General features: G+C 54.2%; 11 protein-coding genes across 11 annotated transcripts in view; 7 read left to right on the top strand and 4 right to left on the bottom strand.

Moving 5' to 3' along the window:
* Positions 1-32: 32 nt before the first annotated feature.
* On the top strand, positions 33-1,129 carry PHACADRAFT_200973 (uncharacterized protein; the record flags this gene model as incomplete). Its single annotated transcript, XM_007401259.1, has 6 exons — positions 33-121; positions 176-336; positions 393-658; positions 727-774; positions 827-1,046; positions 1,104-1,129. Coding segments are annotated over 6 exons (810 nt in total), but the record flags the coding sequence as incomplete, so codon positions are not given.
* A 637-nt stretch (positions 1,130-1,766) lies between these two features.
* PHACADRAFT_153519 (uncharacterized protein) lies at positions 1,767-5,971 on the bottom strand. Its single transcript, XM_007401258.1, has 10 exons — positions 5,811-5,971; positions 5,559-5,760; positions 5,373-5,506; positions 4,848-5,319; positions 4,685-4,791; positions 3,595-4,632; positions 2,859-3,539; positions 2,682-2,799; positions 2,174-2,625; positions 1,767-2,107 (listed from the first exon to the last, which is right to left on the bottom strand). The coding sequence occupies exons 1-10, from the start codon at positions 5,938-5,940 to the stop codon at positions 1,905-1,907; spliced, it is 3,537 nt and encodes a 1,178-aa protein (XP_007401320.1). The 5' UTR covers positions 5,941-5,971; the 3' UTR covers positions 1,767-1,904.
* A 2,286-nt stretch (positions 5,972-8,257) lies between these two features.
* PHACADRAFT_264682 (uncharacterized protein) lies at positions 8,258-9,599 on the bottom strand. Its single transcript, XM_007401257.1, has 5 exons — positions 9,491-9,599; positions 9,317-9,440; positions 8,849-9,256; positions 8,487-8,793; positions 8,258-8,431 (listed from the first exon to the last, which is right to left on the bottom strand). Exons 1-5 carry the CDS (start codon positions 9,526-9,528, stop codon positions 8,364-8,366), a joined length of 945 nt encoding a protein of 314 aa, XP_007401319.1. The 5' UTR covers positions 9,529-9,599; the 3' UTR covers positions 8,258-8,363.
* A 1,446-nt stretch (positions 9,600-11,045) lies between these two features.
* On the top strand, positions 11,046-11,926 carry PHACADRAFT_105852 (uncharacterized protein; the record flags this gene model as incomplete). The annotated part of the gene is made up of 3 exons (XM_007401256.1): positions 11,046-11,335; positions 11,388-11,509; positions 11,568-11,926. 3 exons carry the CDS (start codon positions 11,046-11,048, stop codon positions 11,924-11,926), a joined length of 771 nt encoding a protein of 256 aa, XP_007401318.1.
* A 221-nt stretch (positions 11,927-12,147) lies between these two features.
* Positions 12,148-15,179, top strand: PHACADRAFT_200969 (uncharacterized protein; the record flags this gene model as incomplete). Its single annotated transcript, XM_007401255.1, has 16 exons — positions 12,148-12,400; positions 12,461-12,813; positions 12,871-12,980; positions 13,038-13,186; positions 13,238-13,448; positions 13,496-13,527; positions 13,582-13,730; positions 13,778-13,870; positions 13,920-14,148; positions 14,202-14,399; positions 14,450-14,494; positions 14,547-14,641; positions 14,700-14,936; positions 14,990-15,010; positions 15,070-15,084; positions 15,138-15,179. The coding sequence occupies 16 exons, from the start codon at positions 12,148-12,150 to the stop codon at positions 15,177-15,179; spliced, it is 2,232 nt and encodes a 743-aa protein (XP_007401317.1).
* Positions 15,180-15,457: 278 nt separating this feature from the next.
* Positions 15,458-16,143, bottom strand: PHACADRAFT_178749 (uncharacterized protein). Its single transcript, XM_007401254.1, has 3 exons — positions 15,988-16,143; positions 15,767-15,931; positions 15,458-15,715 (listed from the first exon to the last, which is right to left on the bottom strand). The coding sequence occupies exons 1-3, from the start codon at positions 16,102-16,104 to the stop codon at positions 15,578-15,580; spliced, it is 420 nt and encodes a 139-aa protein (XP_007401316.1). The 5' UTR covers positions 16,105-16,143; the 3' UTR covers positions 15,458-15,577.
* Positions 16,144-16,949: 806 nt separating this feature from the next.
* Positions 16,950-18,762, top strand: PHACADRAFT_178748 (uncharacterized protein). Its single transcript, XM_007401253.1, has 3 exons — positions 16,950-17,215; positions 17,279-17,359; positions 17,409-18,762. Exons 1-3 carry the CDS (start codon positions 16,961-16,963, stop codon positions 18,210-18,212), a joined length of 1,140 nt encoding a protein of 379 aa, XP_007401315.1. The 5' UTR covers positions 16,950-16,960; the 3' UTR covers positions 18,213-18,762.
* Positions 18,763-18,797: 35 nt separating this feature from the next.
* PHACADRAFT_178747 (uncharacterized protein) lies at positions 18,798-19,466 on the bottom strand. Its single transcript, XM_007401252.1, has 2 exons — positions 18,971-19,466; positions 18,798-18,919 (listed from the first exon to the last, which is right to left on the bottom strand). The coding sequence occupies exons 1-2, from the start codon at positions 19,348-19,350 to the stop codon at positions 18,802-18,804; spliced, it is 498 nt and encodes a 165-aa protein (XP_007401314.1). The 5' UTR covers positions 19,351-19,466; the 3' UTR covers positions 18,798-18,801.
* Positions 19,467-21,512: 2,046 nt separating this feature from the next.
* Positions 21,513-22,473, top strand: PHACADRAFT_153501 (uncharacterized protein; the record flags this gene model as incomplete). The annotated part of the gene is made up of 3 exons (XM_007401251.1): positions 21,513-21,791; positions 21,845-22,270; positions 22,333-22,473. Coding segments are annotated over exons 1-3 (783 nt in total), but the record flags the coding sequence as incomplete, so codon positions are not given.
* Positions 22,474-22,494: 21 nt separating this feature from the next.
* PHACADRAFT_130728 (uncharacterized protein) lies at positions 22,495-24,502 on the top strand. Its single transcript, XM_007401250.1, has 4 exons — positions 22,495-22,869; positions 22,930-23,934; positions 23,987-24,221; positions 24,276-24,502. The coding sequence occupies exons 2-4, from the start codon at positions 23,524-23,526 to the stop codon at positions 24,485-24,487; spliced, it is 858 nt and encodes a 285-aa protein (XP_007401312.1). The 5' UTR covers positions 22,495-22,869; positions 22,930-23,523; the 3' UTR covers positions 24,488-24,502.
* Positions 24,503-26,044: 1,542 nt separating this feature from the next.
* Positions 26,045-26,561, top strand: part of PHACADRAFT_264672 (uncharacterized protein) — a 1,808-nt gene continuing 1,291 nt past the window's right edge. The window contains exons 1-2 of the mRNA XM_007401249.1: positions 26,045-26,168; positions 26,231-26,343. Of these exons, the coding sequence (XP_007401311.1) occupies positions 26,125-26,168; positions 26,231-26,343 (157 nt within the window). The 5' untranslated portion in view covers positions 26,045-26,124. The remainder of the gene's footprint in view (positions 26,169-26,230; positions 26,344-26,561) is intronic.

The raw sequence follows: 26,561 nt of genomic DNA, 5'->3' as shown, positions 1-26,561 counted from the left end.
TGTCCACCGCAGTCACGACTGGGAACGACTAGACATTCGGCAACGTGCTCGTCGACACGGGAAGCTCCTCGCTGTGGGTTGGCGCGTCGAGCCCGTATATCCCGGGTCCGAACTCGAAAGCGTGAGCCAGCAAGACCTCTGTCTCCCACTCTGCACTCATCGCCGTGTCCCGCAGCACCGGTGAGACCTATAGTGTTGGTTACGACGAGGGCGGTGCGACCGGCCTGGTGTATCTAGACACTGTGACCATCGGCTCTGCGACAGTGACGAATCAGCACATCGGCGCTGCGAACCAGACGTCGCTCCCTGCCGACCTCTATCCTCTAGACGGCTTCAGTACGTGTAATTTCTGGTGTCTGTTTGTGATCACTGTTTGACCGGGCTGCGCGCAGTCGGCCTGTCGTTCAACGGCTCGAATGCACACACGATCAGCGGCATCAGCGAACCTACGAACACGTTTCTGGACAGTCTTGTCGAGGAGGGTGTCATCGGGCAGGCGCTATGGAGCATGGTCGTCCCGGCGCTGGATGTTGCGGCCGGGCAGCAGGTGGGCGAGGGCGAAATCCTGTTTGGTGGGTACGACGCGAGCAAGGTAGAGGGCGAGATTACCTGGCTGGACGTCACCAATGAGTTCGGTCTGTTCGCTTGGTCCTTCAACGTGGGTGTTCCCTCTCACTGCTCGTCTGTCGAAGATGGATATGATTCTGACCTACTGGTCCCCGTCAGATGGACGGCATATACTTCGGTGACAGCCAGATCTCCAGCGACGATTTCGTGTTTGCTTACACGGACAGTGGAGATATTGGGTTGAGTCTGAACTTGTGAGCGCACCGTGTCCTCCACGATCCACTACTCGATGGGCGGCCAGAACTTCACGCTCACGTCTGAGCAGTACGTCATCCCGCCCAACGCGTACGCCGCGCTCAACATCACGGACGACGGCCGGCACTACACGTGGTTCTCGAGTGCCGGCTACCAGGCGGATGCAATCCTAGGCCAGGCGTGGCTCCAGTTCTTCTACTCCATATACGATGTCGGCAATACGAGTGAGTACCGGTTGTCTTTGTGTGCTATGCGAGGCGGAGGCTGATGGTGACCTGCAGAGATCGGGTTTGCGAACTATGCTTGAGTTGAGATGTGGTTGCGGGGAGGCTAGGACGATGTAGAGCTCGCCTTCGCCCGAGAAGCTTAGCTACCTAGGTGCTTCTTGATTGTATTATCATCTCTCGCTAGGACACGATAGCAACACGCATCTCGATGTATCTCATCGGATGTCCTCTGTCGCTGCAAGTTCCACCGCGCCCGAGCTATCAGAAGCTCGCAGAGCTTCTTTCAGCTTTTCAGTATGATCCCAGTCGTGGCCGCGCGTCGATGTCATCTCTGTTTCTGACAGGGGATACCAGCCAAGGGCGCCTTTTATGGCGATCAATTGTAGTTCTCGACGACCTCACCCGCTCTGTTGTCCAGGACGAGGCAGAGACGAGGTTGGCAACGTACCATCGGGACTAGATATTCCGCTGGGCTTCGTAGCAGCGGGGCCCAGAAAGAGAGCAGTAGGATATACGTACAGGATACGCTGCGATGCCCCGTGCGGGCGTATACGTGCAGCGCGCAAGCCGCTCAGCAACTGACTCCGAAGGGCGGGTGCCCCCCGCGACGCCAGCCTGTAATGTATCTCGGTTGCTGCCCTCCCCTCTGCGCAGCTAAATAGGCCATCACCGTCGCCAATGCAGACATCACTTGAGCACAGGCTGCATGAGACATATCGACATTGGAAAAGGGACCATAGAGTAGGAAGAGTTTACATCCGTCTGCACATACATGCGTACAATATTAACACCACAATTAAACACCAGAACATGACCTGCGGCGCGGCGAGCACGAGGGCCGTGCCAACAAGTAGCTCAAGCCTTCTCAGGCTTCGCATCCTTTCTGCCCCCTTTCGCCGCGGGCGGGGTGGGCGGCGACGCTGCGGGGCTCTCGACAGCGGGAGTCACGGGGCTCGGTGCTGCGGGGGACGCGCTGCCGTTCGCAGGCTTGCCGTCCGCGTGGCGGTGCTTCTCGTCGTCATGGTCGCCCGTGAGCTTGTTCTTCACGCGCTGGAGGACTGCGAACGCAAGCAGAGTGAGCAACGCACAGAGAAACAAGGGCGGCAGCAGCAGGGCACACGTACGGGACAGGCTGCGATGCTCGCCGCGCGGACGCACCGAGGACGCATACGTGCGGTGGTCGCGCGCCGCTGCGGTGCCCGCCGCGCGCGCGGCGGCCTTGCTGACGAGGGGCGCGGATGCGCTGAGCTGCGTGTGCGGGACGAGCTCGAAGAGGACGTCGCCGTCCTTGTTGAACGCGGGGTTCGCGAGCGTGAAGGCGGATGTGCCGGGGAAGAGGCCGGTGTAGGTCCCCTCGAAGGTGCGGAAGAGGCCGAGCACGTCGCCGAGGTCGACCGTCTGCGGGAGGTGCGCGCGCAGGAGCGCCTCGGGGTCGTTCCAGAACGCGGGCAGCGCCTCGCCTATCGTCGACGCCGGCAAGTACACCGGCACCGGCGGCGCCGGCACGCTCACCTTCAGCCCGTCCTCGCTCGTGCCAATGCAGATCGAGGTGCGCCAGCTCGCGCCGGACTTGGTGCTAGACATGGGTGAGATGGGGAAGTGAGGAAAAGCAGAAGGACTACGATCACGCACCTCCACTTTTGAGCGCCGCCGTCGACGCCGAGGCTGACCTTGACGTCGCCGCGGAGCTTGATCTCAAGCTGGCCGTTCGTGAAGGTGGTCGGGATTTCGAGGTAGTTCACGGTATGGCCTGCAGGGCCCTGTCAGTCCATCTCGCAGTATCGCGAGCAGAGAAAAAAGAGGACGCACAGTCGACCCAGTAGGTGCCATTGGTGATGTCGGTCGTGCCCTCATGCTCGTACTTCCAGCCGTCGCGGTGGATCCACTTGTACTTGAGCATGCCGTCGGCCTCGCCGTCGAACTTCCATGTGCAGACGCACTTCTTGCGGTCCTCATTCGCGGCCCACGTCGTCAGCTGCAGCTTCCACGCGCCCTTGCACTCGAGGCGGAACGGCTGGCTCGAGACCGTCGTCTCGCCGTTCACCTTCGCGAGCAGGCCGAGCAGGCGCTCCTGCAGGAATATCTGCTTGCTCAGGCACACCGTGCCGTACGACACGCTCCGTGTGCTGTTCGCGATCCAGCTCCCGGACCACTCGATCTTCGCCGCCGGCAGCGCACGGAACTGCGTCATGCCGAGGATGAGCAGCGCCGGCTCGCCCTCCTTGGCCATCGCAGCCCAGTTGCGGCGGTCGTACGCGATCTTGGAGTAGATCTGGAATGTCAAGTCCGTGAGCGCGTTTGCCGAAGGCAGCGACGCGCCGGCCTTGAAGACTGGGAGCGTGTAGAGCACATGAGTGCCGGTGGCGATGATCTGCGAGAAGTAGTATTCGCGCAGGTAGGTGACGAGAGCCTGGACCTTCTCGATGGGGCGCTTCTCGTGGCTGTGGAAGAGACCGTCGAAGCTAGAGAGGTCGTGGATGAACTCGGCAGCTGCGACACCAACGTCAGTACCAATGCAAGCCATAAGCAAAGAAGTAAAATTTACTCTTGAAGTCGAGGTAGATGTGCTTGAGTACACGGTCGTCCTTCTTGCCGTGTTGCTTGTAGGCGAAGGAGTCCTCGAGCTTTGCGTTCCAAGCAGTAGAGACACCCTGGAGCTTGTCGCTGTCGGCGAGCTTGAGCTCGACCTCGAACGCGAGGCGCCAGTTGTCGAACTTGTACGCCTCGCTCTCGTTCCAGGGCTGCCAGTTCTTGAGCGTCTTGAGCCAACCGTCCTGTAGGTGGAGCCAGATGATCGCGCGGTTGTTGCTCAGCAGGCGGAGGGTTGGCGCCTGGAATTTGGTGGAGAAGTACTGCTCATACGCGAAGCGCGAGAGGAGAGAGTCGACGGTGCTCTTGCTCGTGCTCGCCACGGACCAGAGGCTCTTGAACCACGCGTTGATCGACGCCTGCGATACAGCCGAGACGTGGTCGAAGCCGTGCGTGTGCGTCTTCTCGATGAGCTCCTTCACCGCGGCCGCCTTCGAGACGTATTCGACCACTGTGCCGTTGTGCTTCGTCAGGATCGTCTTGCCCTCGGGCGTGCGCGAGACGGTGCCCTGCCTGATCACGCGAGGGGTCACGGGCCCGGCCTTGGCTGTGAGCGCGCGACGGGCGGCCTTGCCGGCCTCCGCACCTGCAGCGGAGGCAGCCGCGTCAGAGCCCTCGATGATCGCCACACCAGCAGCAGCGCCTGCGGCGGCAGAGGCAGCGACGCCCTCGACAATGGTCGCGCCGCCCGCGCCAAGCTCCCGATAGGTGGAGACGTCGCCCTTGACAACCTCCTCTTCATCCTCGGAGTCGCTCTCCTCGTCGATGAGTTCGGCATCCTCGGCCTCAATCTCCTCGTGCTCAGCTTCTGGGACGCCGGAGAGAGGTGGCCAGCGCTCGTCGTAGTGGTAGACGACGTTGTAGTGCGCTTGCTCAAGGACATCTAGGTACTCGCCGGTGAAGAAGTCGACGAGCTTCTGGACATAGCGGAGCGCGTCCTCGTTGGTCTGGTCGAAGTCGGCCCACTGGCAGAGCTGGCGCATGAAGCGGCAAGCTAAAAGAATTGGTTGATAATCCGCGAAAGCTTATGGTTGAGAAACACGCACAATTGAAGTCAAGCTTGCAGCGAGTGACCTTGCCTTCTTCCTCTTTCTCGTAGACGACGTTGATGAGGAGGGCAAGTTCCCAGTTCTGGTAGGTCTGCTTAGCAGCACTGTAGTACGAGTAGTTAGGGCACGCTGAGAGTATGAGTTTGAGACGAACACGTACACGCTGAAGTCCTTGGAGTCGTAGAATAGAACCTCGTCGATGACGAAGTAGAGGACGACCTCCTGGTTGCACAGGGCTTTGATGCGAGGCGAACCAAGTTTGATGTGGAAGTGGGTGTTGCTGCTCTCGTCGAGGGACCAGTTGCTCTGGTACTCAGCGAGGGAGAGCGCGGCGTGGTCGGCGGAGGGGCCGTTCTTGCCACCTGCAAGCATAGCCGCTTTCAGCCACGACGACGACAGGAAGGTGTTGATCTTCTCGACCGAGATGTCGTAAATCTCGTCGACGTCGAGCAGGCTGCGTGCGTATGTCGAGAAGTCGATGAAGAGGCGGCGACGGTCGTCGTCGAAGTCGGGGAGGGAGAAGAGGACGTGGTTGCCCGCGCTCTGGAGGACTAAGAGGTACTCGCTCAGGTAGAACGCGAGAGCCTGTCGACCGACTTCAAGCTCGGAGTTGATCTGAACGAGCTGGGCCTCTGTAATGGGGGTTAAGATTGATTACATGGCCAAAAACGCGTCAATGACGTACTAGGAAAGTTCAGGATAACGAGAGATATGACATTGTCGCTGCCAGCGAGGCCAACGGCCTGGCCAGGGAAAGCTTCGACAGTGAATGGCACGCGAAAGGCGATCTCGGCTTCTTTGAAGGACTTGTTCTTTTCGCTGTAGGGAACATAAGCCAAGCAAAATAGGGAAATAGTAACGATCCACGTACATGATGGCAGGGTTCGCGTTGCCTTTTGAGAACTCGGTATTGTAATGGCCCTCCTTGAGGGTGAGGCGGATAATCACGTCGTGATTACAGATGAATTCGAGTTTTGGTTTGCCGAACGAGGTGTAAAACATCATGTCGGCCTTTGAGGCCTGGCCTCGGCGGTGCTTGCCATAATAGAACTCGGCAGGCGCGAAAGAGTATTCTGCGACGCGTTAGGAGGAGGTCAGGGAAGATACAGCGCGCTAGACGCACTATGGTCGGCATCGGGCTGCAAGCCCTTTCCGTGTCGTTCAACACATCCGACAGCGTTTTCGTAGAGGGCACCAAGCTGTGCGTTGAGGTAGTGCTGGGCCTGGGGCGCGTTATTCTCGCCGACACACATTGTATAGGGGAGTAGATTAAAATGGGGGGAAGGTCGGGTTCGACGAGTATTTCAGAGCCAGGGACCTGTACTTATATCTTTCGGATGGCTTCGAGCCTCACATAGCCCATGATCAAGAGAGACAAAGCGATCACATTCTTGCATTGTGATCATTCAACCGAAAGACTGGACTGCCCGGAGATCCAATAATCCCGGTATTATGCTGGACACTTTTCCGTAAGCAACTTAAGGATCGAGGGTCGGAATGCGACGCCGCCGCTCTGCAACAGGTACAGGGCCATAACGTCAAGGTGTAGCGACGTGGAAGGTACCCGCCATCAGGCAACGGTTGCAAAAGCGCCGTTCGGGCGGGGTGATTGGTTGTCAGGACGGGCGCGTCGTCCGCAAAGATAAATTTTCATCTGAAAGGGAGGGGCTCGACTTCCACTTTCACGTTCGTAGCTGCGTCGGCTATTCCGACATGGCGACGCTATCGACATGCCGGCAAGCCAAAAAGATTTACAAAGAAAGACGTTGCTTCTATGAATCTCCAACCAAGAATGCCTGAGAAAATCTCTCGTCAGCAGGAATTGCGCGGACGGAGGACGAGGTAAGACAAAGCACCTTTATCACTCTATCAATGGAACCTGGAATGACCCTCGAACGTCTTAGACTGCACGACACGGTGTTTTATGCCACGTCGACAGTAATGAGTAGCCTGGAACATGCGTTCAACCGTGCGCGCCGCAGTCCATCGATGGCCCAGTATAGCTCCCAGTCGCGGCGGAACAAGTGAAGATGTGCATCACTCGGCACATTCCAGAAGACATTCTGATTTTTATCGTCCTATGTCTTGATGCGCCATATTATTGGTTAGACATGTCTGGAGACCCAAGGAGGAACCTTCTTGAATGAGTAACGCCTAGCGCGCAACGGGAGTAAAAGGACGTGGATCACGAACCAGTATTCTACTTACAAAGGAGAGATGCGGTCTGCCACGGACGCGCAACACGGCGTGTACGCGTTCACACGGTCTTGGTCCGCCACCGCCACCAGACAAGGGTCCGATCATCGGTTCCAGGCGTACTGAAGTTTTGATTTGTTGATCAGGCGACGCGGGCGACGCATACTTCCGAACATTTAATCGAGTCTGGAGACCGTGAGACCGAGAAGGCGCAGCCTGCGAGACAAGTGGGAGACATGGCTGTGCCATCGTTAGCTTCCAAACCTGTGTGTATTTCAGAGAAATTGAGAGTCGACCAGATCCTTGCTTATTGCCCCTAAGGCGCACAGTGCCTGAAATGCGTGGACCGAATAACGCTTTGAGCGTGTGCTGCTAGTCAAAGGCCGCTTTGCATCCCGAGCGTCGCACCGTTGTTGGTCAATGGACCAAAGTAACTGTCGTTACCGAGAGGCCAACGATCACCGTTGTGGGAGGAGCTGGAGAACTAGGCAACAGTTTCCGCCAATACGAAGTGGAAAGTCTCGACTTTGCGTGCTGATTTCTGGGAAGGAGAAGGACTCGGCGGGACGCTCGTATCATGAATGCCGTCATATAAAGGCTCTGAGGATGGGATAGAAGTCACTAAGAGGTCTACAAGTAAAAGGGTGTCGGTCTATCGTGAATCGTGAACCATGATCTTCAAAGCTAGGTGGGTGCTTTGCAAGATATTCTTCACGAATGACGGCCGGTGTCTTTGCACAGGAGATAGCGACACAGAAGACGCTGCTAGTCAGGGACTTCTTGACTGAGGCCGACGTACTTTGTCCAGATCCGAGGCTTGCGAGGACGATGGATCGTGAATGTATGAGCAGATCTATCCTGCAGAGTTGCGGCCGTCGCTGACGCGTGACAAGATCAGGCGTTACTGCAGCTCACGTGCCCTGTGTCACATTCCTCTGCCTCCGAGGTGGCTCGAGCGCAGGTGGTGGGTAGCAAATATCGCTTCCCAATGTATCCCAGAAAGTATTTTTGCAGTCCAAATATTCCGTTTGCGAGATGTAGGGCGGCTGATGAGCCATGTGAGCCTTGCCCAGGCCTCGACACACGTATGACAGACTCGCATCGCACCGTCTCACATGTAACATCCAGAGTCCGGACGACGTCGCACACACGAGACGCTGGATCGACCCATTCAGATGATTCAACATATGTCTGAACCTGAACCTGCCGTTTTAAGAAGCTTTATAGCCTCGATTTCTGTCAGGCCCCCTTCGAAAAGCCATGACTTCACCTGATCATGAAGAAATCCGTGGCGCCGTTCATAGCACTGTGTCAAAACAAGCCCCGGCAGACTTAGTAGCTCTTGGAGCAGACTATCATCGCACACAATGTTCGGCAAAGGGTATGTCCGTATAGTCTATTACATAGAACGGATGGGCACCGGATACGATAGCGAAAGCGATACAACGTGACAATAAATCAGCGGTCGCTTTGGGAGCGTTTACTTGCCACCAGTGGTACCCATACCCATGGAGGCTTTGAAGGAGTCGTAGATCCACCACTGGAAGCCTACACGCACGCATTAGCCGCGCCATAAAATCATCATCGACAGTAAGGTACATACCGGTGAGGGTACCAATCATGATAACACGGGTGCCGAGACCCTTGGTAGCAAGGTTGACGAGGCCGACCTCCGACGCGATCTGGCCGAAGCCCTTGCCGCGGTTCTCCAACTTGCCCATTTGGGAGACGACCGAGTCCGCCGGGTGCGAGACGACGGCGCAGACGACACCAGCAAGGTAACCGGACGCGAAGGTGACGCCGAGCTGTGTAGACTTGCTGTACGTGTCCTTGGGCGCAGTGAAGACGTGGCTGTAGAAGAGGCTGACGATGTACTCGAAGAAGAAGAACTTGGCCATCGTGTATGGGATCTACGCGTGCGAATTTAGTGATGCGCGCGTAATGTCGGAGAAACGCGTGACTGACCTGGCGCGACCAGAGGGGCACAATCGAACCGAAGGGGAAACGGGTCTCCACGGCGAGCTCACGCATCTTAGCGATGGCAGCGCCGGTAGGGATGGGGAAGGTGCCAGGGGTGCTAGTCTGGATCTTGACCTTGGTCATTTCCAGAGGACAGAGGGCAATATCGGCGAAGAACTCGGCAGAAGCAGAGCCAGCAAGCCAGATAGCACCCTTGTACTTGCTTGAAGCCTCCTCACCAGCAAGATTCATGTACGTATCCTTGAAGAATTCATAGAGGCCATACTTGAACATGCCCTGAAGAGAGTAGCCGATGAAGGTAGGGCCGAATCCCTTCCAGAGACCCATGGCACCCTCCTCAGCAGAGATGGTCTTGAAACCCTGGAAAGTACCCTTGTACTTGGTAGGGTTGACCTGGAAAGACAGAAACAGTGAGAAAACGCAACACGTCATACCGCATTCAATCCGACGCACCTGCATATTGCATTTTGTGACATCAAGAGGAGTGATACCTGCGTGGGTGAAACCACAAGCAAGGGCACCGCCGAGCATGGCTTTCGCGTAGTAAGAGGAATCATGGGGGACGGGGCCAAGGTACCTGCGTCGACTTTTAGTGCGTGCATGGCGATACGCGTCGTTTTGACCTACCTGGCGTCCCACTTCCCAGATGGTGCGATATGCGCCATTTGTATTATCTATACGAATGCGGTGGTAATGTAGAGTCTAGGTACGCCTGGATACCCAGTCCGGCGTCGAGTGGTGGGGGTGGTGAAGCGAGGATTTGGTGGGCGGAGGAGCGGGCCAAGTTTTTGAAGCGAACGTTCGCCAACAGGGCGCTCCGGAGCTTGCCGACACTTTCCGGACCTCCTGCCGCTGACCTCATTTAACTCGCACTGGACGTCCTCCAGTCCCATACCACGGCTAGCTGTTCTCGGTTTGTTATCCACACGCACTGCTAGCATGAAATAAGACCGCCCTCGCGAGACAATTGCCCTCATGCCATGGTGTAAAACCGCAGGGCAACACAACTACGTTACGAGTCTCTTCGGCATTTCGGGGTTGCACGGTGCGGCCCAACCAAGTGTTGCTCATACGGGCATAATAGGGTCGTTATCTCGCCGTGAGGCTGTGGGCAGGTTTATCTTGTGATTGGTACGTACAGGAATAGTGAATTGGTTCTTTCTGGTCCTCTGCCTCGTGCTTGCAGAGCAGTACTTCCCCGACTTAGAGTGTTGGATTGCACAGACTTGAGTTGCTTCACCATTCTTGGCCAAGAGCTCGGCGAATATTTCCGCAGGCCTCCGCTTGCGCGTGGGTCCATACGACGGACTTCGTTCAAATAGCATCCGCAACTGCACTGTGTCCTCGCACACTTCGTCACTCAGCGCAACTCGCATTATACCCAAAGTGCAACGGTATACCCTTCTGGTGGGCGATTACGCTCTCACAGCCAATTATGGCCACTACATCTGGACGTCTTCATGACCAACTGGGATCCTAAAACTTAGGATACAATATTTCGCCCCGCCATCCTGCACAACGGGTATGGATTACGGTACAAGTGTGCGTGCAGGCCTAGGGATCCATCTCTCCCTTGCCTATTCGCAGGCGAATAGAAAAGATGCACTTCTCCAAGCTTGAACGAGCTGCGGCCAAAAGCACGCATACACTCGGAGACCGTCTAACCCTAACAACTAAAAGGTCGCGAACGTCAGAGGGATTTGAATACTCATTCTTGCTTTGCGCCCCACCAGCCGAAAAGATATACGGCATTTAATTACCTCGAGTCGTCATAGCGGTAGCCTCTATTATATATATGACGTTCTTCTCAAGCCCGGGCAACCTTTAAGATTCAAACGTTCACCTCTAGAATGCAGACAAGACCGCCTCGATTGCCCGGGGTACGGCAAGGTAGTTCTATCTCTGAGACGACGACGCCCGGGTTAGCATTCTCGAGTAGACGTTTGGGCCGACACCGGAACGCTGCAGGCGCGCCGGAGCTCCTCAGTGCTTGGCTCTCAGGCTGACTCAAATACTCACGTCTCGTAATTAGACGATGTCGGACCTCTCCTCCTCTGTGTCACCAGTCGTCTCAAGACTGTACTTGTAGTCTTGCCTTTCGTCGTTGAGGGTGTCAGACTAGCTCAGCCGTGAATCGCCCAAAATGGCTCCTGTCGCCGTCTCTCCGACACTCCCTGCGCCAATGTCTGCTCCGCCCCTCAAGCAGCACGCCCGCTCGGCTTTGAAGGAGGTTCTGGACGCCCCGTTGCCTCCATCGTCTCCAAAGAATACTGCCCGCCCGCAGCGAGTTGAGAATGTGTCTGAACGCACCAAGTTTGCATTCGACTCCATGGAGGATGCGCTCGCCGCATTCGGCCGCGGCGAGTTCTTAGTGGTTATGGATGATGAAGGGCGCGAAAACGAAGGAGATTTGATCATCGCTGGAAGCGAGGTTTCGACGGAGAAGATGGCCTGGATGATTCGCCATACGAGGTACGCTTCTTCCGCTAATAGGGGTAGAGAGGATCTTCAATGGTTCTCGTAGCGGCTACATCTGTATATCTCTGCCCTCTGAACGGCTGCAGGAGCTCGACATACCCATGATGGTCCAGCAGAACGAAGATCCACACCGGACGGCTTACACTGTCACAGTGGACTACAAGTATGGTGCGTTTTTCCGAGTCTCTATTTCTGCGGAAGGTACGCATATTGAACTTCGGGTTAGGAACGACTACGGGCATATCTGCTCACGACCGTGCGTTGACGGCCCGCGCATTGGCTTCATCTCACACGACGCCATCCTCGCTTTCTCGCCCGGGACATATGGTCCCACTCCGTGCACGACCTGGCGGCGTGCTTACGCGCCCGGGGCACACGGAGTCGGGCGTCGACCTCTGTGCGCTCACAGGGCTTCCGCGCGCTGGCGTTCTGTGCGAGCTCGTGAATGACAACGAGCAGGGCACCATGATGCGCAGAGACGATTGCAGAGCGTTTGCTGACCGCTGGGGCATTAAGATGATCAGCGTGGAAATGATTCAGCAATACAGGAGACAATTGGAGAACCGCGAAAATGGCATTCACTAATGCTGTCTGTACAATGTAAACCATATGGTTTCTTCGTATTTATTCAGGGCTCCCGGCGTGCGTCGGGAACTGCCTTATTGGATGAACGTCGAGGTAGACGCTTACTGACATATACACTCGCTACCGCCACCAGCCGCCACCTCGTTGCATCCTCATAACCATCCAGGCCTGTCTTTCGTTCACATCAACGCTGCGTACTGTATATAATATCTATTTAAGCCATGTCTGGCACGCCTGAGTCTGTCGACACCGAGCGGGGCGGTGAGCAGGACGGGCCGACACCACGCCAACAACGGAGTGTCCTCCCGTCGTTCCTCTTCATCTCCTTCGTGCTCTTCATGATCACAAACAACGGCGGCGAAGAGCTAGCGCAGCGCACACGCTACCTCGACACCCTAGATAACATCAACCAGCAGATTGCGAACTATTCAGCGTGGCTGAACGGCACTGCGCCAGAGAATTTCACGCTCGTCAGTAAATCCCGCTGGATTATGTGGACTACGGAATACTGTGCTGATGATATATGCTAGCCAGTGCAAGATCCTGTTGTTACCACTCTCGTGGAAAGCCTCATGACGTTCGGGAGCCAGGTCGATCCGCAGTCGGCGTCGTACTACAGAAACCTGACCGGCTTCTGGCGTGGCGATGTCCGATTCCATAACCTCACAGACCTGAAGAACAATGCGTCTGTACCACCGTCGCCATGGTATCAGCTCGCAGATGAACTTGTCGCGAGCGCAAATCTCACGAACGCAACTGAGTTCGCGAGCAGAGTTGGGTCGTGGAATTGGACACGCTCAGACAAAGTCCAGATCAGTTTGGGAGACAAGCTTGTGTGGAACGAGAGCGAGAACAAGGACGTGACGAGAGATATTGCCATGATACATGTGAGCCACCCACTGAGCACACGACCATATGGCCCAACTCATGACTGCTGTGTTCAGGGCAAGATCGACTTCATGGATTCAGAGGGCTCGGAAGAGTTGAGGCTCGAAGTCGATGGCGTGCACTTTGTATCGAATGGCACTATATACGCATTTGCCGAGCCAAGCGGGTAGGTGCGGATTTCACAGTCGTTGTCGCGTGTCATGGTCTAATCAAGGTCTACAAGGCATGCCATAGATATTCGTGACATCCCAATGCTAGTTCCGTCCGACCGCCTTAAAGAAACCGCTCGTGTTGTTGAAGCTGAGTTGATCTCGAGGACAAAGAAGCTTAAGGAAAGAGTACAGGCGGGGGTGATAGAAGAGAGCTCCGAGGGTGAGCCTGTCGGATTGTACTACTGGTCTCTAAGCTCACTGTCGGCTTTAGACGAGGGCCCCAAGACCGGCTGCTTATTCCAGTTCTTTGGGCAAATTAACCAGAGTGATGTTCCCCAGGCTCTGCTCCAGCAAGTTGAAGACGAAATACATGAGCCAACGGGGATCTCTACTATACATGCTCCAGATATGAAGCTGCAAGGCGTTCTAGTGAGCAAGAACTGTGCTATGATATATGAGCTCCCAGATATCTCGGGCATGAAGTCAGTCAAGCGTGTTCCCAGCCCAGAGCGATGCTAACTTCAGAAAGGTCCCAGACTCTATTCAGGAAGATCACGTCGTGTATGTCATGATCTGTACTTCTCTTCTTTCACACACCCTGACATCGTCATGCAGATGCGGGAGTGGCAACTATCATGAATCTGCTTCTCCTCGCACTCCATACCCGACAAGTAACCCGAAGTCGTTCGGCTGCTGGTCTTTCCCGTGTCTCGCGGTATCCATTCATTGTCCAGAGTCTCATTGACGCTGTTTCATTCGTTGGGGTGAGCGTGCAATTATCCGTTGGTGCATAGGTGTTGACCCCGTGAAGCATGTCACTCTTGCTATTCTCGCCGAAGGTCGAACATCGATCGCCGTGCTTGCACCCGCAGGCTTGGCCTGTGTTCTGTTCATTCAGGAAGCTGTACGTATACTGATTGCCTATTGAAGTCACCAGCTAACTCGTTTTATAGCAATTTGCTATCATTATTGGTCAGATTCAAGCGCCTGAAGACGTACGGCCGACAGCAAGACCTCCTAGTCAACCAGCCGCTGCGCCACCTACGACGAACCCTGCACCAAGAGCAGCTCCTGCACCGAATGCTCAGCCTGTCTTGCCTACAATCACGACGACGCCACCGAGACCGAGCCTACTTCGTTATATGTTTGACCACATTCGTAACGACCCGTCAGCCAGGATGTGTACGTACACTTCGTTGTCGGTAGCGAGTTATGCTGACACTCCGGTGTTCTAGGGTTCATCATCTCGTTCTTCCTGCTTGTCGTATTCCGTCTTGTTATTGCACTTTCAGTGCCGCTGCTCTTCATTGGCCTACTCTACAGCTCTATGTGGCTCGTGCAGATCTATCGTACTGTTCGTCGAGAAAGAGTGAGTGGCATGGCGGGGGAGTATCTCGTTGGAGTAACCGCCTGTCGTCTGTACTACCTTCTTTGTGAGTTGTCTTCGTACCTTCAGGCTATTTGTGATCTAATATGCCTTTAGACTTTTTGGCATGTCCCAAGAACGTTTTAGATGTCGAACCTAGACGTGAGTCCAGTCACCTAACGCAATCTTTCCTTGGCGCTAAACACTTGCACAGGATGGGTATATGGAATGGCGTTATGTATGTTCCTCCAAGTCTTCCTCATCCTTCTGCAGAGCCATTTCGGCCCCACATTTTTCTTACCGCGTGGAGTACGTTCATTTCTCCTCTATTATCCAGTTCCTGCTCACCATTGCGACTGCATTGCAGATGGTGAGCATCGAAACCTATGACTACCACCCACCGATGCCGCTTCCGGACCCTGAGGCGCCGGAGCAGTCTCTCGGGGATTGCGCTATCTGCATGGATGCGATTACCGTCGACCCAGCGCTGCGCCAGCACAGCGACGAGAAGGGTGAGGTACACAGTCTGTCACGGAGGACGGGAAATCTGCTTGCCCAGGGCGCAAGGAAGAGCTACAGTCTCGCACCCTGTCATCATCTATTCGTACGTCACTCTGTCTGGCCTGGCGGATTAATTCCTGATTCACATCCCTGCAGCATACAGCGTGCCTTGAGAGGGTGAGTCTGGTATTCCTGAACCCGACCTTAAACTAACATTATCATATCATGACTGCCAGTGGCTCGCTATCAAGGTGCGTCTCTTTCGATGCGTGAAGTCTTCGATCGAAACTGAAATTACCTCTAGAATATTTGTCCACAGTGTAGGCGGCCGTTGCCGCCATTGTAATCTACTTATCAATACCCATCTCGCTTTAATAAACGCGATGCGCGGTGTTAATTATATTTTCGCCCGTTTGCGCTTACAATGTAGGTTCACCGGTTAGAAACCTCTGTGAAATGCTCCACTTTGCGGTATGTACGCGATTCATACTCAACGAGCAAGTCTGCGGGTCGACTCGCCGACATGCAGCCCCCCACCCCCCGGTTTAAACTTTTCTCGAGGACCGGACGCTCTGACGCGGATCAGCGCCACCTGGCTCCGGCTGGTGTCATAACGCTCACATGAGTGACACCCAGTGACAATCCTCTCACTTGGGGGTTACGACTAAACAAATATTATGCTCGGCAGCGTATCATACATGCCCAAATGTCCGATATGAGGATCCGAAGAGCTCGTACGTCGAATTAGGACATATCTATCCCGACGGGATAGGAGACACCGCCGTACTCCAGAGCGGACGTACCGCTCTCGTCCTGTACTGGGTACGTGATGTACGCCCAGACCGAGTAAGAGGCGTTATTCACGTACCCGATATTTGGAAGCTGTAGAGGTTCGTCAGGAGACAGGACAAATAAAATAACAGCGATACTAACAGTAGTGTTGAAATAGATGTTCTTTGTGCCATCGGTCGGGAATGTAGTCCTCTGGAGGAGATACTGAGGCTGAACGAATCCACTTGACAAGATGCCTTGAATGTAGGCGTCGTAGTAGACGGGTTGATGCGCCGCAAGCGTCGAGTTATAGTGAACAGTAAACGTCTGGCAAATGGCGCAATCAGCACATAAGCGGACGTATTGGGAGCATGGTGAATTACCTCTCCAGGCTTGATCGTGGATGGGCTGACGGAAACGATTCCAAATCGTACAGCCTCCTGAGCAACAGCGGCACCCGCAAGGGTAAGGGCTGACGCGGCGAGAGCAAGGAACTTCATTGTCGATGGTGAGATTGCAGGAAGCTGTGGAAGAGATGCGGTCTGTGTTCGCTGACTGCAGGCTCTGGAAGGCCTTGCTGGTCTTTATATACCTCTTGGACGTGTGGACTTGCCGGAAGTGGCTCATCCGCTGTAGGGCTTGGCTGCCCGTGTCACTGCGCGAACTGATTGGCTGCAGACCCCACCGCCAAAGGATTAATTCAGCCGCATCTCGCATTTCGGAGTTCGATCACGCTCGTGAACAGCCATCATAACGCATTGATGCGCAACCTCCGGCCCTTCGGCCAAACCTTTGTAAGGCAATGCGTGGCATCGTGGCAGCGTACTCAGCCAATGCTGAAACGACGATTGAGTACAATATGCAGGTGTACCGAGGCTCGAACGATGAGGCTGTGTGGAGGGCGGGCTGGGATGATGCAGATCCCGATTGTATCGCGGAACCGAAACCGAAAGGGCGCGTCAGCCGTCTCTGTGATGCGGTCGTTGCGGACAGGCCTTATGTAATAGGCCGTAATGCGGTGGCTAAGTCTGGCCGTGTGGTCTGTTGTTGAGATAGGTGAAGGAGGATCCCTAGCCTTCTGTAGCTGCCTCTCGACTCAATACTGGAAAGCTTGAAGCTTGTTCCTCTGTAGCGCTACTAACACATCTGATCTCCGTTCATTTCGCTGTCGACAGATAATAATATGGGAGCACCGCGCAATCGGCATTAGTCACTCGCAGCTCACTCTTATGTGCTGACACAATCCGTCCATTATTAAACACTACTCGCAGTTAGTATTCCTGCTCATATATATATCAGCAAAAACCAGTCAATGGTACGTTGTAACACATTCACCCTCGAACGTCGCTGGAACACATGGCCACTCATCGGGCAGTCGCTATTACCACCGTTGGAACTCTGGAGATTATATATCTTCCGACCCCCTCACCGGGACCTGATGAAGTCCTTGTGCATGTTCACTACGCTGTAGTCAAGTCAACTGATGGGTATCAGTTGGACAAGGGTTATGCGCTTTCTGCGCATGACTTCCCTCGTGTCATTGGCTTTGCAAGTGCAGGCTTCGTGAAGGCGGTCGGCGCAAACGTGAAAGACCTCAAAGAGGGCGATCGAGTACGTACCTGTGGATGAACTTCGTGAATATGATATTATTGAGACTGAAAACAAAACGCTCAGGTTGCGACGTACAACATACCCGAGAGCAAGAACAAGGCCGCTCAAGAGTATACTGTTGTGCCGAGGTTCTTCGTAGCAAAGGTAGCCCAACCAAGTTTGCTCTCTGACGCGCTGACGCGACAGCTTCCAGGTCCCCGAATCAGTTCCCCTGCACGAAGCGGCATCCATCCCTGACAATTACATCACTGCTATGTATGCCGTCTTCGGTGGTCCAGGGCTAGCGCTTCCCGTCCCCTCCTTCCTCGTATCTCCGTCTGCTGTGCCTAACCGGCCTGCTATAGACCTCTCCGCACCTGTGCTCGTCTACGGCGCAGGTTCCTCCTCCGGCCAATTTTTCGTCCAAGCTTTGCGTATCGCCGGCTTCACTGACATCTTCGCAGTCGCATCCGGTCACCACCACGAGTTCCTCCGCTCGCTCGGCGCAACACAGTGCTTCGACTACCGTTCCCCCGACGTCGAGTCTCAGATCCGCTCGGCTGTGGCTAGCACTACGCACGGCCGTCTCTCGGTCGCCTTGGATCCCATCGCTACCCGCCGGAGCCTGTCGCTCCTGAGCGAGGTGCTCGCATCGCCTGCTACGCTGCCCCGTGCGCGCCTGGCCGTTCTCTTACCCTTCAAGGACGGCGACGCGGTCACGAACGAGCCTGATAGCGCGATACACCTGACTGCCCCGCCTTGGCTCGAAGAAGTATTCTCAGGCAAGAACGTCGAGGTCATTCCGATTGCAACCTTCCGGGTCGGCGAAGACGCATTCTCTCGCGAGAACATATTGTCTGTGATACTTCCGCGTCTCCTGGAGAGGGGAATGATTCGTGCAAACCCTGTGCGGCTGATAAGGGAGGGCAGTTTGTTAGAGAGGGTGAACGCAGGGCTGGATCTGTTTAGGAATAACAAGGTTAGCGGCGAGAAGGTTGTAGTTGACATGCATGTATAGGTTCACTATTACATGGAGACTGCGGCGACAAGAATAGGATACATAATTTAACTACGATGTACCCCTGACATGCAAAGCCCACATTTCAGCTGAAATCCCTGGTCCTTATCATCAGCTCATAGCAAACTGATATTTACTGTATTTAACGATTACAAGAGTAAGAACAGCATGGTGACCCGATCAACATACGCTGGTTCCTCGGAAGAACGAAGACTGCAGCTACAGTGTTAGGGAGAGGAAGGCGCAAATGGTATACGAAAGGTGAAGCCATCTGGTGCGGACAACGGAAGTGGGTTGTATTCCTGGTCTTGTTCTTTGCCGCCTGAGGAGTGTGAATATACCTGCAAAGCCAGTTGCAGACAGCGCTCGATGGCATGTCTGCGGACATCAGTTTGTCCATAAGACTCGTGCAAAGCCGCCTTTGCTTTTTCAAGCACTTCCTCGGAAGTTGCGCCAAGGATGCTGCGTATTTGCTCCGGCTTGTACATTCTCGCGAGTGTAACACCCTCGAGAGCGAGGACATGATAGCAGGCGTCTGCCGTTGCGAAGACATCCCAAAATTAGCTCGGAGACCTGTTGAAACTCCATGTCACTGACCAATTGTCCCACCATCCCGGCGTCGTACGGCCTCCAGCATTATGGCGTAGAGAGAGGATCCCATTATATCCGCGTTCTCCAGAAGCTCAATTCTTCGTTCGATCAAAAGCCTGTGTACATAAGCGCAAGTTGACCTCTGATGAAACGCACATGACACTCACCTAATACATCTCACCAGTGCGGCGATGGTTGGCCAGTCCTTGTTCTCGATCTCGATTTCCAGTTTGGCCATGCTGTGGAGACGAAGCAACACGATGTCTTCCGTGAACGGGGGTCCGCGAAACTCTGGACAGCAGCGCAGAAATCCCGAAAGAGAGTCTGCAACGAGCCTGAGACTCTCCCCCGATGCATTAGGTAGATCTCGCAGGAACGAACGAAATATTGGCAGCTCCGCGTCGTGAAAATCAGCCTGGGCGAGAGCGTTCGCCGTGAACCAGCGATTAACTAGAGGCTGTAGAACTCGTTCATGTGCGGAGTCAACGAAGCCTTCTAGCCATGACAGCATTGCCAAGCTCCCGAGCGACACGAAAATGTTGATCATCAGACTGGTTATATATTTCTGCGGAGCGTCATCGTCGACGGCGGCTTCCTCTTCGAGTCGAGCTGCTTGTGATGCTTCCGGTTTGTATCGTGACTTTCCTCTAGTCACGCTGCCCATTTAATCAGCGCAGAGTCTGAGGCGAAGTCAGAGTGGAGCGACACATACTTCGAGAATGTACTCGGCCTTATAACAGCGTCGATGAACTGGTCCGTGAGCTGTCTGACATGGTCGCGCTGCCTCTCAAGTTTCTCGTTCGGGAAGTTCAGTGGCTTCGGGTATAATATGGCGCGCAGCGCATCGCGGAGCTTGAGGAGATTTGCATGGCCGCCTTCGACCTGCCGTCGGTGCTTGTCGTCATCAAGAGCATTCCAAAGGTGAATGTGTAGCGGCAAGCTCTCCTGGAAGGTCAAAAATTAGGCACCTCAAAGACTTCGATGAGAACGCCGACGGCTCACCGAATATTCCCTGTACTCATCTGCTGTTCGTGCACCATCACCGTCACACTGCCCGTTTGAACTACTAGCGGCGAGACCTGCTCGTCCGTCCAAAGCCAATGACATCTGCAAGCTTTTTAGGAGCATGTACAGCGTTATCTTAAGATGGCACTCACGTTGCCAACCGGCTGATGAGCAATTACAGCTCGACACAGCCTCGCGATGTAGAGGGTAAGGCACTACGGCCTGGCGCAAAATCGACGTCAATATTCTACAGCGAGGAATGAACAAGATAAAAAGTCTGACCACTTACTAGATGATAAATATCTTCCGGAGACGTCCGCAACGCGTGACTTGCCGCCGGGATGTTGTGAACCGTGCTCAACTTCTTGGCGCTCGGAACGATTCCCGCTGTCTGGATGGATCAAATGCTGGCACTGTCGAGCGGCAGGACTCATGTAAGAGTACGTAATACAACGCCAACGAAGAGTATGCTCGCATTATGAAATCGAGATAAATTCCAGAAAATATTGGCGGTGAGATGGGTGGCGAATTCAGACAACCAACACGCGGTCCCCGCTGCCATAAGCATTGACCGGATCATTCCGAGGGCTTTGTGGCGCCTAGACGCGAAACGCAGCCACTCCGCAGAGAACGAGGGACGACAGACGCGCCGTAAAAATAAAAGTAAAAACGAGACAAACAGCAATATAGCAAAGTATTAGAGAGTATATATCACTTTTAAAAAGGCTTGTCAGTAGACGAAGAGGAAAGAAAAGAGGCCTGACATCAAGGAACCGTCTCCCTTTGATAGCGCCCGGGAGACTCGGCGAACTGGCTCAGGTAGCCGAGATATTCTTCTTAGCCTCTTGTATTTTCGGTCTTCGAATGCTTCAAAATCTAATATTCTGCATATATAAATAATGCGTATGCTGTTCAGTAAATTCTTTGGCCAAAGTCTCTTGGGCCTCGTAGTGCAACCGAGAAAATGGCGCCGGCACGGGAAGCACGTCCTCAGCCACACATTTCTCTCATCTAAAATTTTCATAAAATATATATTTTCAAAATTTGTTTGCATGATTATTCCTATGAATATACCAGAGAGAATCGTCATGCTGAGTGGCGATAGCTACTCGGACTGCTTATGCCAAGCAGCTTTGTCACGCACTTCGGGGCGCTTGGGGCTTTTCCAAGTATGCTTACATAACCCGGCGCGTGTCCGCCAGGCGGCGACCTGGAACAGACCTCCTCGTTCTTGTCCCATACATCCCTCTTTCCACTCCTCCGAATACATGAATCAAGAGCTATCTATGAATATTGAATGTTGAATGTTGGGCTGTCTTCGAAACGATGCTGCTCGTCGATATTTTACAAGCGATAGGCCCTCCTCCAGACGGTGAGCTACGGTACTCACTCCGTGCCTTACAACCTCTCTTCGCGGTACCCAACACTTGGACAAAGATCATTCGCGAGATTTACACTCTTGATGGCGCCGGACGTGCTCTAAAGGTGCACTTGCTGGGTGCCATGGTTCAACTCGTCAGGGCAGCAGACGATACCACCTGGAACATTGTTTGGAAATCTGGATTCGTTTCCGCCTTGGGAGGTCTCATTACCGACGGATGCCTCTGTGGTTTCACTCCAGAATGTCTTGCATCCGTAGAAGGCCAGCAGGCGACAACAGTAGTAAGTTGTCTGAATCAAACGCGCACACCCAGCTAGATCTTTGCCCGTATACCAGGACCTAATCATCCTCACGCTGACACTATTCTTGTTTGGTCTCAACCGAATGATCGACTTTCCACGCCCCGACGATCCCGAATTCAAAAGGGTGCTTGATGTTCTTCAAAGTAGAATTCTTAAGATCTACAGCAAACTTTGGGACATTAGGTCGCCTTTCTTGGTCTCCAAAGTCGCCTGCAAGACCTCAGACCTTGCCAAATATTCATTTCATGAGCACCTGTACAAGATGGCTGGTGCAACAAGCAAATTACTCGAAGAGTATAGGTGCGTCTTGTCTCCTTGTTGAAAAGCATCCTTGCCGACACTCGCTTTCACAGACGCGTCACTGTCAATCACACGAACTCTCGAATACCCCATGTATTGCTCCTCATATGGATACACAACTCAGAACAAAGGATACGAAGTCAAGCCCTCTCGCGCTCACCGATGATAATGGAACCGGACACCCAGTCGTGGGCTGCATTCTTTCGCTCGATTTCCCGTGGATGCACCAGTCGCGACCATGTGCATAGGGCTATGCTACGAGATTTGAAGGATCGAGCCGTTACCGGTCACAACCTATTCTCTGTCGCATCGATTTTGATGTCACGACCTCCAGACAATGACAAGTCCCCGCTCGAGACCTCGTCCGAACTGCAGCTCGTGCTACACAGTCTAGCTGCCGCTCGCCGCCAGGTGTGCTTGGGAGACCATAACGATGTGTACCACATCAACGTCATTATCACAATGCTGGGCTTTACAACGTCTGTCGCCGTCGCTTGTCATGTTGTCTTCCTATCAGGTCGCTGACTTCCGGTTGTCCTAGGCGCGATGCAACAATACAACCCATGTCTGACTCGCACATATATGGATTCCTCGGCTTGCTAAGCCATTGCTGCATGGTCCACATAGAACTTGAAGGCGATGAACACGGGTTCGAAAGGCTCAGTACGTACGGAACTACCAGCACAGCGATCATCCAGCTAACCTCTCTCGTAGAACAATTAGTTTACCTCATCGACTGGTGTCTTCCACGGCTTAAGGATCTCAAGCTGGAATTCCGCAATCTCAAGGCAGTGGCAATACGGCGTCACACGCTCAAAGCCTGGCAGGCGACGACGGAACGACTCAACCGCAGCGGGCTTGCACAGCAAGAGGGCGGCTGGAAGCACTTCTTGCCCCTGTGGCAAAAAGTAGGAGCTCTCATCCCACCGGTGCCGGAGGCGAACGAGGCGGTGTTCCGTGTGCTTCAGCGGTGCGGATGGAGTGAATGCCTGTGCAGCGTCCATAAACCTGCGCACAAGATGAGGATATGCAAGGGCTGCTGGCTCATCGCATACTGCGGCGCCGAGTGCCAAAAGAAGTACGTGCTATGACGTGCTGTCCTCAGCACGTTATTGAATCTAACTGTGTCGTGTTTCAGCGGCTGGGAGAAAGGCGGGCATCGGAAGCATTGCCGGAAGCGTAGAGAATCAGCCTGAGCAACGGCAAGACGCCTAAGGCCAATTGTCGCTCACGTTCGCCCTCAGAGGCCGGGAGCGCGGTGGTCGAAGGCGCCCGTGCTCGCTGTGGACTGAAAGCCGCGCATGGAGCCGGAGTCGGCTGCTGCGAGAGCTCGAGGATTAGTCAAGCCCTTCGAAAACACACATAAACTCCTTCCAGACGTATTGTGGCATTGTTGGCGAGAAGCAGCGGGTTCGGCTTCTACTTACTCGGACATGACTGTGCGCTGACCCATGTGCCCGTGGCTGGCGTTTGCCTCATCGCGACACGGTATTATGCTATACGATTGAGCATTATTTCGATGAGCTGGCGGCATGGTACTTGGTGTATGAGAAGACAGCTCATGTTGCGACGGCTTATAGAGCAGACTCTGCTGACTGACGCAAGGGGTCGGCTAAGGGACAAGACGTACTTAAGAGTGCCTAACTGCTCATAGCTCCCAAGCCCTAACGCACCATAGTCTACCACTCATATCGACAGCTCGAGCCAGTGTACTTCCCCGACCAACCTCACGATGTCTGTTGCAGTACTCGCTCCCCACGATGTCCCAACCTCTCTGAACTACTACATCCCCGACCCGGAAACCGACGAGTCGCCTCGTATTTATATGCAAGACCCACCGCCTGGTAAGAAGAAGAACAATACCGGCCACGAGCCGTATGATGTCGTCATTCGCGACGCTCGCGACAAGGAGAAAGAGTACGACCTCTCTCTCGACACGTCCGGCTTCCAGTTCGTCAAGCACGTGAGCCAAGACAGGGACTTCGAGGACGAGGAGAGGATTCAAACCGCGTACTACAGGGAGGTAGAGGAGTTGCTGAAGAAGGAGACTGGCGCGAAGAGGGTCCTCGTCTTCGACCACACCATCCGCCGTACTGAGCCGGACTTCGTGAGTCCGACGGGCAAGGTCATCCGTGGAGCAGCCGTAAGTCAACCTCTGCCGCGTGAACTGGTGCGCATGCTCAAGCAATCTACAGTCAGCAGTCCATGTCGACCAAACTTATGATGCGGCCGTCGAGCGCGTCCATCGTCATCTCGGTGATGAGGCCGAACGCCTCCTGAAGGGACGCGTCCGTATTATCAATGTCTGGCGCCCCATCCACAATCCTGTGGCTCACAGGCCGCTCGCTGTGTCGGACTGGCGCACGGTCGATAAAGAACACGATCTTGTTCCCGTCCAATTCATTCACCCTGACCGTGTCGGAAGTACGTGTTCCTGTATGTGCAGCCTCTTGCTCTCGCTCACAAGTCTCCAACGTGGTGCAGGCATTTACTCCGTCCGCCACAACCCGAACCACAAATGGTACTACCTCTCGAGTCAGACCCCGGACGAGGTCACCCTCATCAAGTGTTATGACTCAGAGGTGGACCGTGCGCGGTTCACTCCGCACGCTGCGTTCTTGGACGAGACGAGTCCGAAGGACGCGCCCCACCGGGAGAGTATCGAGGTCCGATGCCTGGTGTTCGATACCGAGTAGAAGTCGTGTTTAACCGATGTACTTTTAACTTGTAATGATCGTGATTGTCGCGTACTATCGTGCAGCAGCAAGCCTCCAGGCTAAGACATCTTGACTGTCACCTCGAGACCATGCACGATATTCCTAGCTCCCATCTGGTACATTTCTAGGCTGGAAGAGAATGACGCACGCCGGAGTAAACACATTTTGTTGACTTCGGCCGCTGGCTTGGCGGCTGGGGCATGGCAGGTTACAGGCGCTTATCAGACTTGCCTCTCACTTCGCTTTTGGGAGGGCTGCTTGCACGGCACTGCCTCTTTCTTCAATCCCTATTCATGCCTTCACGTATGTCATCAATGGTACGATCCGATTTTTGAGGAAGACAGACCTAGGTTCGCATTGCAGGCGTTTGCGAGTATGCCCTCGCCAAGCTCATGCACATTAGAACGTGGCAAGTTGAAAACGAACCTCTCGCTCGTCTACCGTACTTTGTCCTCCAATCCCCCTGAAGACCAGGTGGCTCAGGAACCTCCCTTGAGCTGCTCTTGAATCGATGCTGGTTTCCGAAGTTCTCAAAAGAATTGGCCCGCCCCCGAACGGGGGGCTGGAATATCCGTTCTCTGCCGTAAAACCTCTGCTCGCAATTCCTGGTTCTTGGACACAGCTTCTTCGTGAGATATACGCTATGGAGGACCGCAAAAGTCCTGTAGCACTGTGCATGCTTGGCGCCTTGGATCAAGTCGTCGAGGCGGCAGACGATGCTACCTGGCTCGTGGCCTGGGAAGCCGAGTTCGTGTCTGTTCTAGGAAAACTGATCGCCAATGATTACGTCTGTGGTCTCACTTCAGCATACCTTACGTCTGAGGAAGCTCAGGAAGTGGTAACGGCGGTAGGTTATCCTATATCAAACATGCATGATCAGTCACAAACCCCTACACATGTGCCAGACCTTAATCAACCTCATGCTGAGATTACTCGTGACATCTCTCCGCCGGATGAACGGCCCTCGACGCCCTAGCGAGCCCGAATTCAGCAGGGTGCTCGACATCATTCAGAACGACATCCTTAAGCTTTATGGCAAACTTTGGGACATCAAGACGCCGTTCTTGGTCTCCGAGCCTGCCTGTATGGACTCGCATTCTATGGCTGCTAATCTCCATGGATTCTTAGAGGCATTGGCTGTGGCAATAACGGATCTGCTTAAAAAGCATAGGTGTGTCTCAAGTTCCCCGTCAAGAGACACTGTATTGACATTAGTGTTTTGCAGACGCGTCATCGTTAATGAGGCGAACTCCCGGGTACCCCATGTATTACTCCTTATATGGATACACAGCCCCAAACAAGAGTTACGGAGTCGAGCCCTCGCATACTTGCCGACGATGGTGGAGTGGGTGAACACCCAGCCATGGGCCGCATTCTTTCGCTCAGTTTCCAATGGATGCACCAGTCTCGACCACATCACAGGAGCCATAGTACGAGATCTCAAAGACGAGAACATCATCGATCACAGTCTATTCTCGGCCACGACGACTCTGACGCTGCGACCATCTAATGTAGATGATGACGCAACCCTGCTCGAGACTTCACCCGAGCTTTCGCTCGTACCGCTCAGTCTCGCCGCCGCTCGCCGCCAGTTGTGCACAGGGAACCATAGTAACATGTTCCACAGCCACATAATCACGGGGATCTTAGGCACTATCGTGTTTGTTACCTCCATTCGCTTTGTAGTTTCTCTATTCGATCGCTGACTATCGGTTATCCCAGGCGAGACGGAACAAAGGTATCGATCTCGGACACGTATACTTACGGGTTCTTCGGCTTATTGTGCCATTACTGCATGGTGTACATGGAAAAGAATGGCGAGGTCGAATCTTTTGGTGTGCACGAAGCCACTAGCACGACAGTCAATCAGCTGACATCTCTTGCAGCGCAGCTGATCGCGTTTGTTAGCTGGTGTCTTCAACGATTCCGTCAGCTTCATCAGTCTGGAAAAGACGACACGCCGAAGATGGTGGCAATACGGCGCCATACACTGAGAGCCTGGCAGGCGACGACGAGCCAACTCAACCGCAGCCGGCTTGTACAGCGAGACAAA

The sequence above is a fragment of the Phanerochaete carnosa genome, assembly GCF_000300595.1.
Source record: "Phanerochaete carnosa HHB-10118-sp unplaced genomic scaffold PHACAscaffold_12, whole genome shotgun sequence".
NCBI lineage: Eukaryota > Fungi > Basidiomycota > Agaricomycetes > Polyporales > Phanerochaetaceae > Phanerochaete > Phanerochaete carnosa.
The sequence above is the reverse complement of the archived record's forward strand: the minus strand, read 5'-3'. Positions and strand labels throughout refer to the sequence as shown.